General features: G+C 32.7%; 1 protein-coding gene and 1 long non-coding RNA gene across 2 annotated transcripts; both read right to left on the bottom strand.

The window, feature by feature from the left end:
• Positions 1-1,566: 1,566 nt before the first annotated feature.
• On the bottom strand, positions 1,567-4,556 carry LOC109860317. The gene is made up of 4 exons (XM_020439321.1): positions 3,990-4,556; positions 3,282-3,725; positions 2,888-3,154; positions 1,567-2,121 (listed from the first exon to the last, which is right to left on the bottom strand). The coding sequence occupies exons 1-4, from the start codon at positions 4,520-4,522 to the stop codon at positions 2,028-2,030; spliced, it is 1,338 nt and encodes a 445-aa protein (XP_020294910.1). The 5' UTR covers positions 4,523-4,556; the 3' UTR covers positions 1,567-2,027.
• A 4,548-nt stretch (positions 4,557-9,104) lies between these two features.
• LOC109860318 lies at positions 9,105-11,975 on the bottom strand. The gene is made up of 4 exons (XR_002250807.1): positions 11,478-11,975; positions 10,238-10,692; positions 9,924-10,147; positions 9,105-9,429 (listed from the first exon to the last, which is right to left on the bottom strand). It is a non-coding gene; the product is annotated as an uncharacterized LOC109860318 (long non-coding RNA).
• Positions 11,976-12,656: the final 681 nt, after the last annotated feature.

A 12,656-nucleotide genomic window follows, 5' to 3' on the forward strand; every position in this document is an offset into this window, starting at 1 on the left:
AACGCGCGTGAGACAGCCTGATGCACGCTCATTCGTAGATCTTTATTAATAAGGATCTCGATAATTATTGCAAATATGTGGTAAAGGATTTTTTTTGACTCAATACGATCTTCTCTATCTGCTCACGAGAGATTGTACGGCAATTACGGGACACCTTGTATATATATATATACAGGGTGTCCGACATTCACTTTAACATCTCTCGTAGACAGATAGAAGGAGTAAAACTGAGTCAAAAAGTCCTGAACCATTTTTTTCTATTACATATAATAAAGGAGTAATTATTGAATAAATCAAGCCAATCAGCGCCGACCTTTAGCCGAACGCACACGTCTGGTGTGCGTGAGCGCTCCGCGCGGCTCACTGACGTAAGCCCGGCTAAAGGTCGGCGCTGATTGACTTGATTTATTCAATAATTACTCCTTTATTATATGTAATAGAAAAAAAATGGTTCAGGACTTTTCGACTCAGTTTTACTCCTTCTACCTGCCTACGAGAGATGTTAAAGTGATTGTCGGACACCCTGTATATCTACATCACGACGATAACAACATTCTCCTATGTATTTGTATTCAATTTAAGTGAAGTATGCAGCGAGTGACACTGTAAATTGGAGATCAGGGTTAACCCACTTGTCTCTTCAAATTCTCAGGATTACCCCAATCTTTTGTAAAGAACTTTGTGAGCAATATGCTCCTGTAGACGGCGTCCAAGCGGCTCGGCGGCATCGCGGTGAGTGAGGAATACGTGTCGAATTTTTATTGTCACGCACGTGTCACTCGCGAGATATCAGATAATCTCACGTCCTATTTGTGTGCTTTTACATGTTTCGTTAATTTTCAGCGTGCGAAAATCTCTTTCTCGCGGATCCCCAAAAACGTATCGGCTCCTTCACGCGATTAACAATGCGCGCATATTTACAGACACTAACAGACACCGTGATGACATGTGCACACGGATCATACGTGTGAAAAGCCAAAACGAAGACCAATCAAACGACGAACGGATAATCAGGTGCACGCAACGACGAGAATTTGACGCTTGTCGTGAGTTTTGGCTCGCGTAAGTACGAATTGATTCAGCTTGTAATTTCGTCACTTTTCCTACGTATAGTTCTCTGTAACTCCAAACCGCAAATTTTAGAGGAGAGCAGTTTAAAAGTTTAAAGGTTCATATAGTTTCCCCAGTTAAGGGATCTTTCGGTTTTAAATTTTTACCTTATGAATATTTTTGTTTGCTATTTGGTGATCATAAAGAACATGACTTTCTAAGTGTCCCTATGCAATAAACTGAAAATTTGATATGTAACACTTATACAATTATACGTACGGAGTGACGATTTCTTGTCGCATTCAGCACAACTCAGTTCTTAGTATTCATTATTTATGCTACTTTTCCGACAGTTTTACGTACATTCTTAAATGTTTTTTTTCTCTGCGAAACACGAGGACTGCTTAAATCTGTCGGCAAACCATAAAAATCACCAAAAGACATTTAGCAGAAAATCTTTCAAAAGTTACAAAACAGTTTAGTTCTGTTGGAATGGGTGGAAGAAAAAAACTACAGTTTTGATAACGATTTTGGGACAATCTTTATTTCTTACTTATATGACAATATCACACAGCAGTAACAAGTCATTGCGATGTTAACGTACTTCGACTCCCATATTTTCTCTTTTAACATATAATAAAGACAATCACATTTTAAAAGTAGATCTAAAATAAATAATTTTTAATGCTAAAAATGTCTTTATTTATAAATAATTTTTATAAAAATAAATTTGATGTCTAACATTTCTGGTCTTCTTCAGAGCGTAGACGAGAAATAAGTAATTTAAAAAATCATAATGTTTATAAGTGATATGTTGTGCAGAAAATAACTCTGTCAAATTCTACACAAAAAAAAAAAAAAAAAAAAAACAAAAATATACATTTAACGCGATTAAGAAAGTCTTACACAGTAATAAACAAATATTGAGTGATAATTGTTCACCAATGTCAAAATAAGAAGAAATTCTTTGATTACTTTCAATTGAATTTTGTTTCATGTAATATGCCAATTATAAATTTGTTGAAAACTTCTCTTACAATAGACACCTTCAAACCATATTTTAAAATAAATCTGCAAATAATAAAAAAGTAGTAAAGTATGTTTCATAATTCGCTGATGAATATACGATAGTTATGACTGAATATATAAGTGTTGATGAAATTATCAATAAGAATGGATTACATCTATTAATCTTTTATATAGTAACAGAGAGAGATCCGTCTTATTAAAACATTCTAAAATAAAAATGTTCAGATCTGTCGAAGTTGTATATTAGTAGTCTTCCAGAATATTTATCACACTATTTGATATTAAATAAAATATTGAAACATGCATTTATCAAATCAAATTTTATCGCCACGTATGTCAGTATAATATCCATTCTTATTGATAATTTATCTTAAGTATAAAACATCAATAACGATTTCTACGTCGTAAGTTTTTCTACGTCTTTAATAAGTCGCGAACTTGTTAATTTTTGCATTGACATTGAGATCCATTGCGCAATAAGATAGACTATGAACAGACAATAGTTATTATCATTAATTTAAATAAGTGTTTCCTATACGTAATTGTCCTTGTGAGAGAGCTATAATTTTGATCAAAAAAAACTTCTATAATGCCAGTCTAGTTCATAAATATATGTAAAACTCTACATATATATATATATTTGTCTTATAAAAACATCCTAAAATAAAAAATTTATTTACATATTATATGATACAACGCGCGCGCGTGTGTAATGTATGTATAATCGATAGTCTAAGTAAAACAATTCTCGTAAAAATTACTGTATTAAAAATTCATTTGCAGTTATGCACTAAATTTTTATACTCACTTGTAAATCTTGTAAGCGATCCATTCTGAATAACTGAGAGACGCGTACAAACGCGTCATATTTAAATCTAATAAATCCATGGCGATCAGTAACATGGACTTGTAAGGCATATACACGTAAGGATAGAAATTCATAGGCTCGATCAAGCATTTCGTCATGTGCTCCCATTCGACCGTGGCATTCTTAAGACAAGGCTTCACCCAATATTCGTTATAATCCCGTAAGCGTTGTTTTATTTCTGCCAAATTGCCACGACAAAAGTTGTACCTGATGATTTGGTATGACATTAGTGACGCAAGACATTTTACAGAGTGTGCAATAAAAAATACAATCACGTGCGCATGTAGGGCGTACGTATAATTTATGTGCATTCTCTCTCTTAAATATTGCTTACTCGTCCTCTAATCCAAGATAATATCCATAGCATCTCCACATGTGACAGAAGGCTTCTATATCTTCGTCGGTTGCATTGTGCACTCCCAAGTCTTGCGGACGAAGAACGATCATGCTCACAAAACTAGCCTGCGTGACTGCTATGTCCGTATTATTTATACCTTTCGGTTTGTACGGCGAGTTATCTAAAGGGAAAATACACTGTCCGGGTTTCTCAAAAGGACACGCAGCGGCAAAATCTTTCAAAAGCATCTCGTGATCCGAACATCGTAACTCCGCGAGTGTGGCCGCGGCGTCAATTTGCTCGTTATCGAGTTGGCACAATTTGTTCCTCATTAACAAATGATATTTATTCGCAATTTGCATGTCTTTGTAGGCTTGCGTTCCTTTGACCCAAGGTTCTCCAAAATACCAGCTGGATATTCGCCTCATAGTCGACAAGTATCTTTGAAAATAATTGTTTGCACAATTATTTCGAGAAAAAAAATTTATATATCAGAATATAAATCAGACGCACAACATTGTTGATAAAAAATATAAATAATTCGAAGTGCGCAGTACGTGTAATACGTCGCGAATAGCTCGCGATAATATCAGAAATTAAATATTAAGAGATTGTTATCTTATCTCGCGTTATTATGTTTCAAATGTAAAACTTTATATGTTTTATTAATTATTAATAAAATTATACACGCGATATGTGAAATACCTTTTGAAACCCAATTGTAGCGTATGACTGTTTCCTCCTATAATAATCGGTTTTAGAGCATCGATGAAACAATACACGTGAACGATACTTATCAGTTTGCTGACAGTAATTGCCGAAACATTTTCTCGTACAAGCTTTTGTCCTCTGCGATACTTTTCTATATCCAGCCATTCGGGCGTCTCCACCGGAGATCGATCAAACTTAATTTGGCGAAAGATAGCGGTCACGTGTCCCAATAACGTTTCCGGCATATTTGGATAAAACTTTCGAAGATTTCCGTTTATCCATTTGTATTGTTCTTTTGTAGTCCACGTATCGAAATCATCGGGAAACAATTTCGGATCAAATGTGCTTTTCATTAGCAACACTTGTTTTTCACATTCGTTTGAGTTTTCACTTTCGTTCGCCAAAGGTTTTGTTATTTTATTCCCAAAACTGGGAGATAGAGATCTGAGCGTCATTTTATAACGACATGCAAAAGGAAACTGACAACTGAATCGTACGCTTGCCCTCCTATTCCGCGCTACATACATGAATAAATATACTGACTCAGATAATAATTTTTTTTCAATACTGGCTCAGATAATAATTTTTTTTTTTTTTGTTTACACACGTCAACGTTATCAAATCGACAATAAGAGTTTTAAATCATACATATCACAGGTTATACGCATAATTTATATGTATAAGAAAAGTGTTTGAGGTATTATTAAAAATAAAAAAATGTGTAATTACCAATAAAAGCAGAAACTAACAATTAATTCTGTCATTATTTTAAATCACATATTGGAGAGTGACTGACTGAAATCAGAATCGGTCTATCTGAGATATAATGTCTTAAAGCAGTATTGCTACCAACTCATTTACATCATTTTTTTACATTATCTTGATACAACCGTTTATTACAAGTAGTTGTTTTTTTTTTTTTTTAACATACTTATTTTGTGTATACATGTTTTTTATGTCGCGACGTTGTTTTTATATTTATACTGGATTAACAAATGCAAAGTTTTTCATGTCATTTGAATGCCTATGAATGTTAAAAAACAAAAATAAAGTAAATACAGTTTAATTAAAGCTTCATTATTGCATACATCGAATTCTTTGCTTCAGTCGTTTTATATGAAATTGAAAGCAACTTCGCGACATGCATATAATTTTAACATAAAAAATCAATAACAGAACAACTCGGCTTGCGCTAACAGAGCACTTGGCGCAAGCCGAGCAAACTAAATTCAAAACCACTTTTTCAGTACAATTATCAACTTTAAACTTTGGACCCACGGCTGAGCTCTCGGTAAACATACACACACACATTAGCCGCTCAAATCGAAGCATCACGCGGCTTGCACGCGGTTTCAAGTCCAAGGCAGACTTGATTCGATTTTACATTATTGAACGCTCGGTTAAGTGTCAATTAATTCAGTTTTACATAATCAAAATAATTAATTAAGTTAATTTCCTCTACAGCGGATAAAACTAATTTATCGACTTAGCTCCCAATAGCAAACTTTCTAAATAATGCTCGAGACAGAAATAGAAGTATATAATTTTTTTTTGTTCTAAGAAATCGTTAAAATATTTTTGAAATTTTTATTTGTTTAAAAATCATTCGAAATGAGTGTTCTGTACTAGTTATGCGCAAGTATTGTTATATTTCTAAGCTATTTCCACAAGCAAACGTAATTGGCAGAGAATTCTTATGTAATTACTCGTGAAAAAATAGATTAGATCTAATTTAAATCTAACGAGATAAAAAAAAATAAAAAAAAAAAAAGGATCTAATTCGATCCACATTAAAAATCTAAAGATATATAAAGTAGATCTAAATAGATTTAAGTAAATTTATGTAAATCTACACTTTATTTATTCTTAAATCTACTTTAGATCTCTCTACTCAGATCTACGATATTAAATTATCTCAGATCTACTTAGATCTATAAGTAGATCTGAAATGATCCAATATAGTAGATCTGAGCAGTATCGTACAGCTTTGACGTCTAATAGTGACTAAAATATTCATTGTTACACACATAATGACCTCGACTTCTAGAACTACAACTTTTTTTAAATTCGTAACGTACTTTGTAACATATTTTGTGTCATTTTACTTGATTATTCCACGTTTTAATTATTTATAGCATGTACACCATTTTATATATATAAAAATTTATTATTGAGAAGGATAGACGATCAAAACATTTGATATTCGATGTTAACTACACATATTAAATTCAACAACACAAACAACAACCATGTTCATGCTCCTAGTGGCCTATCTCACCTTATTTATTTGTATTGAATTACGGAGCATTTCATCACTCTTTTTTTAAAATGATCTCTGTTAAACAAATTAAGAGTGTAAGGCATCAGTGGAAGGAATGCCTTTTAGCAACACTTTTAGCAAACTTTGCTCTTTGATCTGTGATTGGAACGGTATCAAATACGTAACAATAAGCTATCTTCATTTTTTTATCGCATATTACGATAAGAGCGCGACAAAAGTAATGAGTCGTTCAGCGAGACGTATTATAATGCGATATTGACGACTTATTTCTGAAAGATGCGCTTTTAAAACATAATAAGATCATATACGATTGCATTCAGCTTAACACATGCTACAATCTTTTACAAAAATTTTGAAATTTGTGAAAATAATAATGAAAGGTGAGCGTAAATAAAAAATGTTGAATTAAACAAACATTCACCTGCGCGGTTATAAAGTCTAAAAGACCATGTAACTTTTATTTGAAACATTTTTTTATATTTCTTACCGTTTTAAGAACATTTGCATAAAAAAAACCGTTTTTTGTCAATGGAGTGTCGCTCCTTAAACGTGCAAGAAAGCACACAAAAACAATACGGGTCTCTTACTTTTAGTTACTCTACAACATATTCAAAGTTCTGATATTTGATGCTTTCGCGGTGTGTTGTATTAACATACAAAGATGTTTTTCGGGTTTGAACCGCGTTAGTGTTATTCTTATACCGACGTTTCGTGAACATTTCAGCTCACTTCATCAGGATTTAAAGAGCAACCTGTACAGGTACTGATACAATATCAGACTGCTCTCGTCAATTCAAAATTGATGAAAATACGTTTGTCAACAATTTGTCAACGTTTACTTTCACATGGCAAATACAAAAAACTCTTTTTCCGATCGTTTTTAAATAATTATGCAGCAACAAAAAGTCATATAAATCTATTTTTGGGCCACTGACTAGAGCGGGGAAAGAGGAGTTGGGATGACCAGCAATAATTGAAAAATTTAGCTGGATATATAGTATGTCTATAAAATGATTATAAACGTATTTTTCATCAATTTTGAATAAAAATGTGAGATATACTGAAGCACCGAGTAATTTTTTTGCCTTCTAGGCGCCATATTGAAGCCGCCATCTTGATTTTCAAAAAGTACCACGCGGCATTCGACAGATATGATTTAACAAAAATTTTGAGACCTTAAACATCTCGATCCATTGCGCTGAATTTTGGAGAGAGAGGTGATCCGGTTGACGCGTTTTGGGCCATATTATATATTTTATATAATATATAATATACCGAGTATAATATATATATATATAATATATATTGCTAAACAACGAAGAAGAATATTTTTATGGGCATCGAAGTTGTAATTTTGAAAATCAGATCTACTTCGATTTAAATACCTGTTTATGTTCAAAATGAACCACCTTCAGTACGAATGCAGGTCCTTATTATTCTATCAAAATATATTCGAACTGAAGTTATTTATGTTAAAACACAATAAAATAAATTATAATTATGTGAAAAACATTATGATTTTTAAACATAAAAATGGCTCGGAAACGATTTATTTCCGGACCTATGTTTATATAACTTTTTTTCCTTCTTTTTGGATTCCCAATCACTTCCCGAAGTATTTGTAGCGATTTTCCGGACACTCTGTATATATGGCAAATAAGAGATCTTATTTTTTAGTAAGATTTTATTTGTTTGACAGAATAGTGTTGTACTCGGTTCTATCTACATCAGATTACAGCTTCCTACAGTTATTAGTGCTAGTAAAAAGGTTTTTCGAAATACATACGAGATGGAAAATAGTGATATACTTAATAATATTAAATTCGTAAATATGTTCAAAACGTACGCCGGTCAGAATTAACTTCTGAACGAGCTTTATCCTTGGAACGTACACAAACAGTACAGCTGGATAAAGCAAAATGTGTCGGAATTCTTTCCAAATGTACCGCAGTCGTTGTTTAACTTTATTCCGAGTTTTTTTTTGCGAGCTTGATAACAATCCCTCTCTCGCAATACCTGAATGGATGGACATGGACAAGTATCGCAAAGGACAACAATTTGTGAAAAAAATTACTTTGCAATTTTGGTGACTAAAATACTCTGTCTTATACATATGAGCATTTTTATCGACGTAATAAAACTAGGTATCCTTGGTGAACGGTCACATACTCCGTTTTGAAATTTCAAAAGGTAACGGTCTACAGGTTCCGTGCAATACGCGTTAACAAACACGTTATTAATCATAGACATATACATGTATATGTCTATGTTATTAACCGTTTTATTTTACGTTACCATCACATAATAAAGACATGAGATTTTTTTATTAGTAGTGCTACATTGTTGACTTGTATGCAAAGTTGACTACGCATATATTTTATATACATATTTTATATATATATATACAGGGTGTCCCAGAATTGCCGTACAATCTCTAGTAGGCAAGTAGAAGGAGTAAAACTGAGTCGAAAAGTCCTGAACCATTTTTTTCTATTATGTATAATAAAAGAGTAATTATTGAGTAAATCAGGCAAATCAGCGCAGACCTTTAGCCAGACGCACGTCAGTGAGCGCTCACACACACTAGGCGCGCGGCTCACTGACGTGCGTCTGGCTAAAGGTCTGCGCTGATTGGCCTGATTTACTCAATAATTACTCCTTTATTATAAATAATAGAAAAAAATGGTTCAGNATTGGCCTGATTTACTCAATAATTACTCCTTTATTATAAATAATAGAAAAAAATGGTTCAGGACTTTTTGACTCAGTTTTACTCCTTCTACCTGCCTACGAGAGATTGTACGGCAATTCTGGGACACCCTGTATATATATATATATATATTTTTTTTTTGTATATATATTTTATACATAACATGTATATAAAATATATATTGCTAAACAACGAAGAAGAATATTTGTACGGGGATCGAAGTGCGAATTAAAAGACGTAATGTTCTTACAGATCAAAAACATTCATCTTATGATATCTGCAAGCGCTTGATAGAAAAATCTCTGGTACTTTCTTCTGCGATTTCTTATGCAGCTCTGCTAGATGTTCCGGTTTATAGTGCGTTTTCCAATATTTTGTTCGCACACATATTAAAACCAATGATCTTGATGATTGACACTTGAAATGCACAGAGTAATAGGAATCTAAAAATGTAATAATAAATAATTAGATCATATTAAAAGTATTAAACGTCATCAAAAGAAAATGTGTGTCCTTATTTACACAAACGCTAAAAGGAACGACAATAGACATTCGGAATAATGGTCTTGAAAGATCGAGAACAAAATATATCAGACAAAATGCTAATCAATTTTCAGACACTTGTCTACACACGAGTGACAATGAAATTGATAATCGAAAACTAAATAAGTATTAGTGAGATTATTTTGTCTTAATTGTAGTCAGATATAAATAGAAGATAAAAATAACATGTTGTAGTGAAAATATAAATAATAATAACTGATGTCGGATAGATAACAGACTGGCCGTTAGCTGCTGATGGATTGTGTGATAGCTCTGTATAAAAAATTTTGCGCTCGCCATTCCAAAATCATGATTGTGTGATTCCAAATATTTACTATAAAGAACGTAGAATCGTGTGACTTTAAGTTTAAGATACAAGAGTTATTATACTCACGTCCAGACTTTGTAAGCAATCCTTTCTACGTAATTAAGTGACGCATGTAAATGCGTCATTTTTGCATTTATTGCATCTGCAATGAGTAATAAATATACTTTGAAAAGTATATATATTAAAGGAAAGTAATAATTTAAGGATTCGGTCAAACATCTCCTGATATGTTCCTGATATGCTCCTGATATGCTCCAATTCGGGTATGACTTCCACGACAAAAATTGTACCTGACAAATTTTACAGTTTTTTTTTTTTTTTATAAGGAAATCATATCTTAAGTATGTGGAAAATTATGAGACATTTGAAAAGAAGTGTACGTTTTTTATTCCCAGAATACGTCTTTTATTCCCAGAAAATACTCATAAACTCGCCACATGTGGCAGAAGGTGTCAAAATCCTCATTTGTTGCGTTCCGACATGTTTTGGATTAAGCAAGACGTGATATATTATCACGCCTTAAATGCCCGCCTATGTCAGCGTTATTGAAATCTATTGGTCTGTTTGGCTTTGCTGGTTCAGTGATCACGGTGTAAGGACATCCGGTTTTCCCAAACGGGCAAAATCCTTCTGAAGTATTTCACGATCCGGACACCACGGATTTGCGAATGTGCACGCTGCTGCGTCGAATTCGTCGCGAGTCAATCGCGATACTTTGTTTCTTACAGCCGTGTGCATTCTACGTGTTGCTTTTATATTTTCGTAGGCTTGTGAGTCATTATTCCAAGGCTCTCCTTTATGCCAATTTATTATTTTATTTACAGTCGTGCGATATCTGCAAAATATAAAAGATAGGTCAAGTGAAAAGTTGCGGAATATTATCTAATATATACTGAAATATAACTCTAAGCGCGCGCGCAATTATTTTTTGTATACGTAGATAGCATACTAAAAGATTTCAAATAATTTTTTTATCATAGTATCTGATGATAAAATTCCCGTGTTTCGAAAATTTCTTTTTTTCTTACATCGATCGAATTATACAATACACGTTTATGCATTCAGAATTAGTTTTCTAAAATCGTAATAAGTCAAATCTCAAAAAGCATGCGTTAAAAAATATAAAGTTTTGTTTTTTTTTTCAACCCAAAAAAAACCTTATTTTATTTATTTTACCATAGTTGCTAAAGTCTCACAGGTTCCGCGTGCACATACGATGTTCGACTTTGCTCACGCAACTGATTTTGACTTACATTAAATTGGTTATTTTTAATTCTAGTTTATCATTATTTTTTCTGTACTATTATTATTTACTTAACAATCTAACAGACTACTTATTATCTTTATACAAGCCGCTAGACACGTATTTAAAAACAGATAAAATAACAAGATCTTTTAACATTTATCTTCCACATACGATTACTTAATAAGCGTAGTCTACTTATTTTTGCATACAAACCAATGTAGCACTACTAATAAAAAAATCTCATATTTCTATTATGTGATGATTATATAAAATAAAACGATTAATAACACACATTAACATATACATGTATATGTTTATGATTAATAACGTGTTTGTTAACTAAGAAGTATTGCACGCAACTTGTAAACTTTTACCTTTTGAAATTTGAAAACGGAGTATGTGACCGTCCACCAAGGATACTGAATGGTTTTATTACGTCGAGAAAAGTGCTCATATGTATAAGACAGAGTATTTTAGTCACCAAAATTGCAAAGTAATTTTTTTCACAAATTGTTGTCCTTTGCGATACTTGTCCATGTTCATCCATTCAGGTATTGCGAGAGAGGGATTGTTATCAAGCTCGCAAAACAAAACTCGGAATAAAGTTAAACAACGACTGCGATACATTTGGAAAGAATTCCGACACATTTTGCTTTATCCAGCTGTACTGTTTGTCTACGTTCCAAGGATAAAACTCGTTCGGAAGTTAATTCTGACCGGCGTACGTTTTGAACATATTTACGAATTTAATATTATTAAGTATATCACTATTTTCCATTTCGTATGTATTTTGAAAAACCTTTTTACTAGCACTAATAACTGTAGGAAGCTGTAATCTGATGTAGACAGAACCGAGTACAACACTACTCCGTCGAACGGATAAGATCTTACTAAAAATAAGATCTCTTGTTTGTCATATATAGAGAGTGTCCGGACAATCGCTACCAATACTTCGGGAAGTGATCGAGAATCCAAAAAGAAAGAAAAAAAGTTACATAAATAAAGGTTCGGAAATAAGTCGTTTCTGAGTTATAGCCATTTTTATGTTTAAAAATCGTAATGTTTTTCATAATCATAATTTATTTTATTGTGTTTTAACATAAATAACTTCATTTCAAATATATTTTGATAGAAGAATAAAGACCTGGATTCGTGCTGAAGGTGATTATTTGGACATAAACAGGTATTTAAAACGAATTAGATATGATGTTCCAAATGACCATCTTCAGCACGAATGCTGGTCCTTATTATTCTATCAAAATAGTCCGAAATAAAGTTATTTATGTTAAAACACAATAAAATAAATTATGATTATGAAAAAAATACGATTTTTAATTTAAACATAAAAGTGGCTATAACTCGGAACCAACTTATTTTTCCGGATCTATATTTAATTTTTATATTTAATTTTTTTCCTTTCATTTTGGATTCCCAATCACTTCCCGAAGTATTGACAGCGATTTCGGCACCTTGTATATGTCTCCTACTGCTGGAAGTTAGCCGATGCACACATACACGGCTGTTCGCTTGTGTGCGTATCCTCTCCACTTGCT

The sequence above is a fragment of the Pseudomyrmex gracilis genome, unplaced genomic scaffold (assembly GCF_002006095.1).
Source record: "Pseudomyrmex gracilis isolate BER0280 unplaced genomic scaffold, ASM200609v1 scaffold_367, whole genome shotgun sequence".
Taxonomy (NCBI): domain Eukaryota; kingdom Metazoa; phylum Arthropoda; class Insecta; order Hymenoptera; family Formicidae; genus Pseudomyrmex; species Pseudomyrmex gracilis.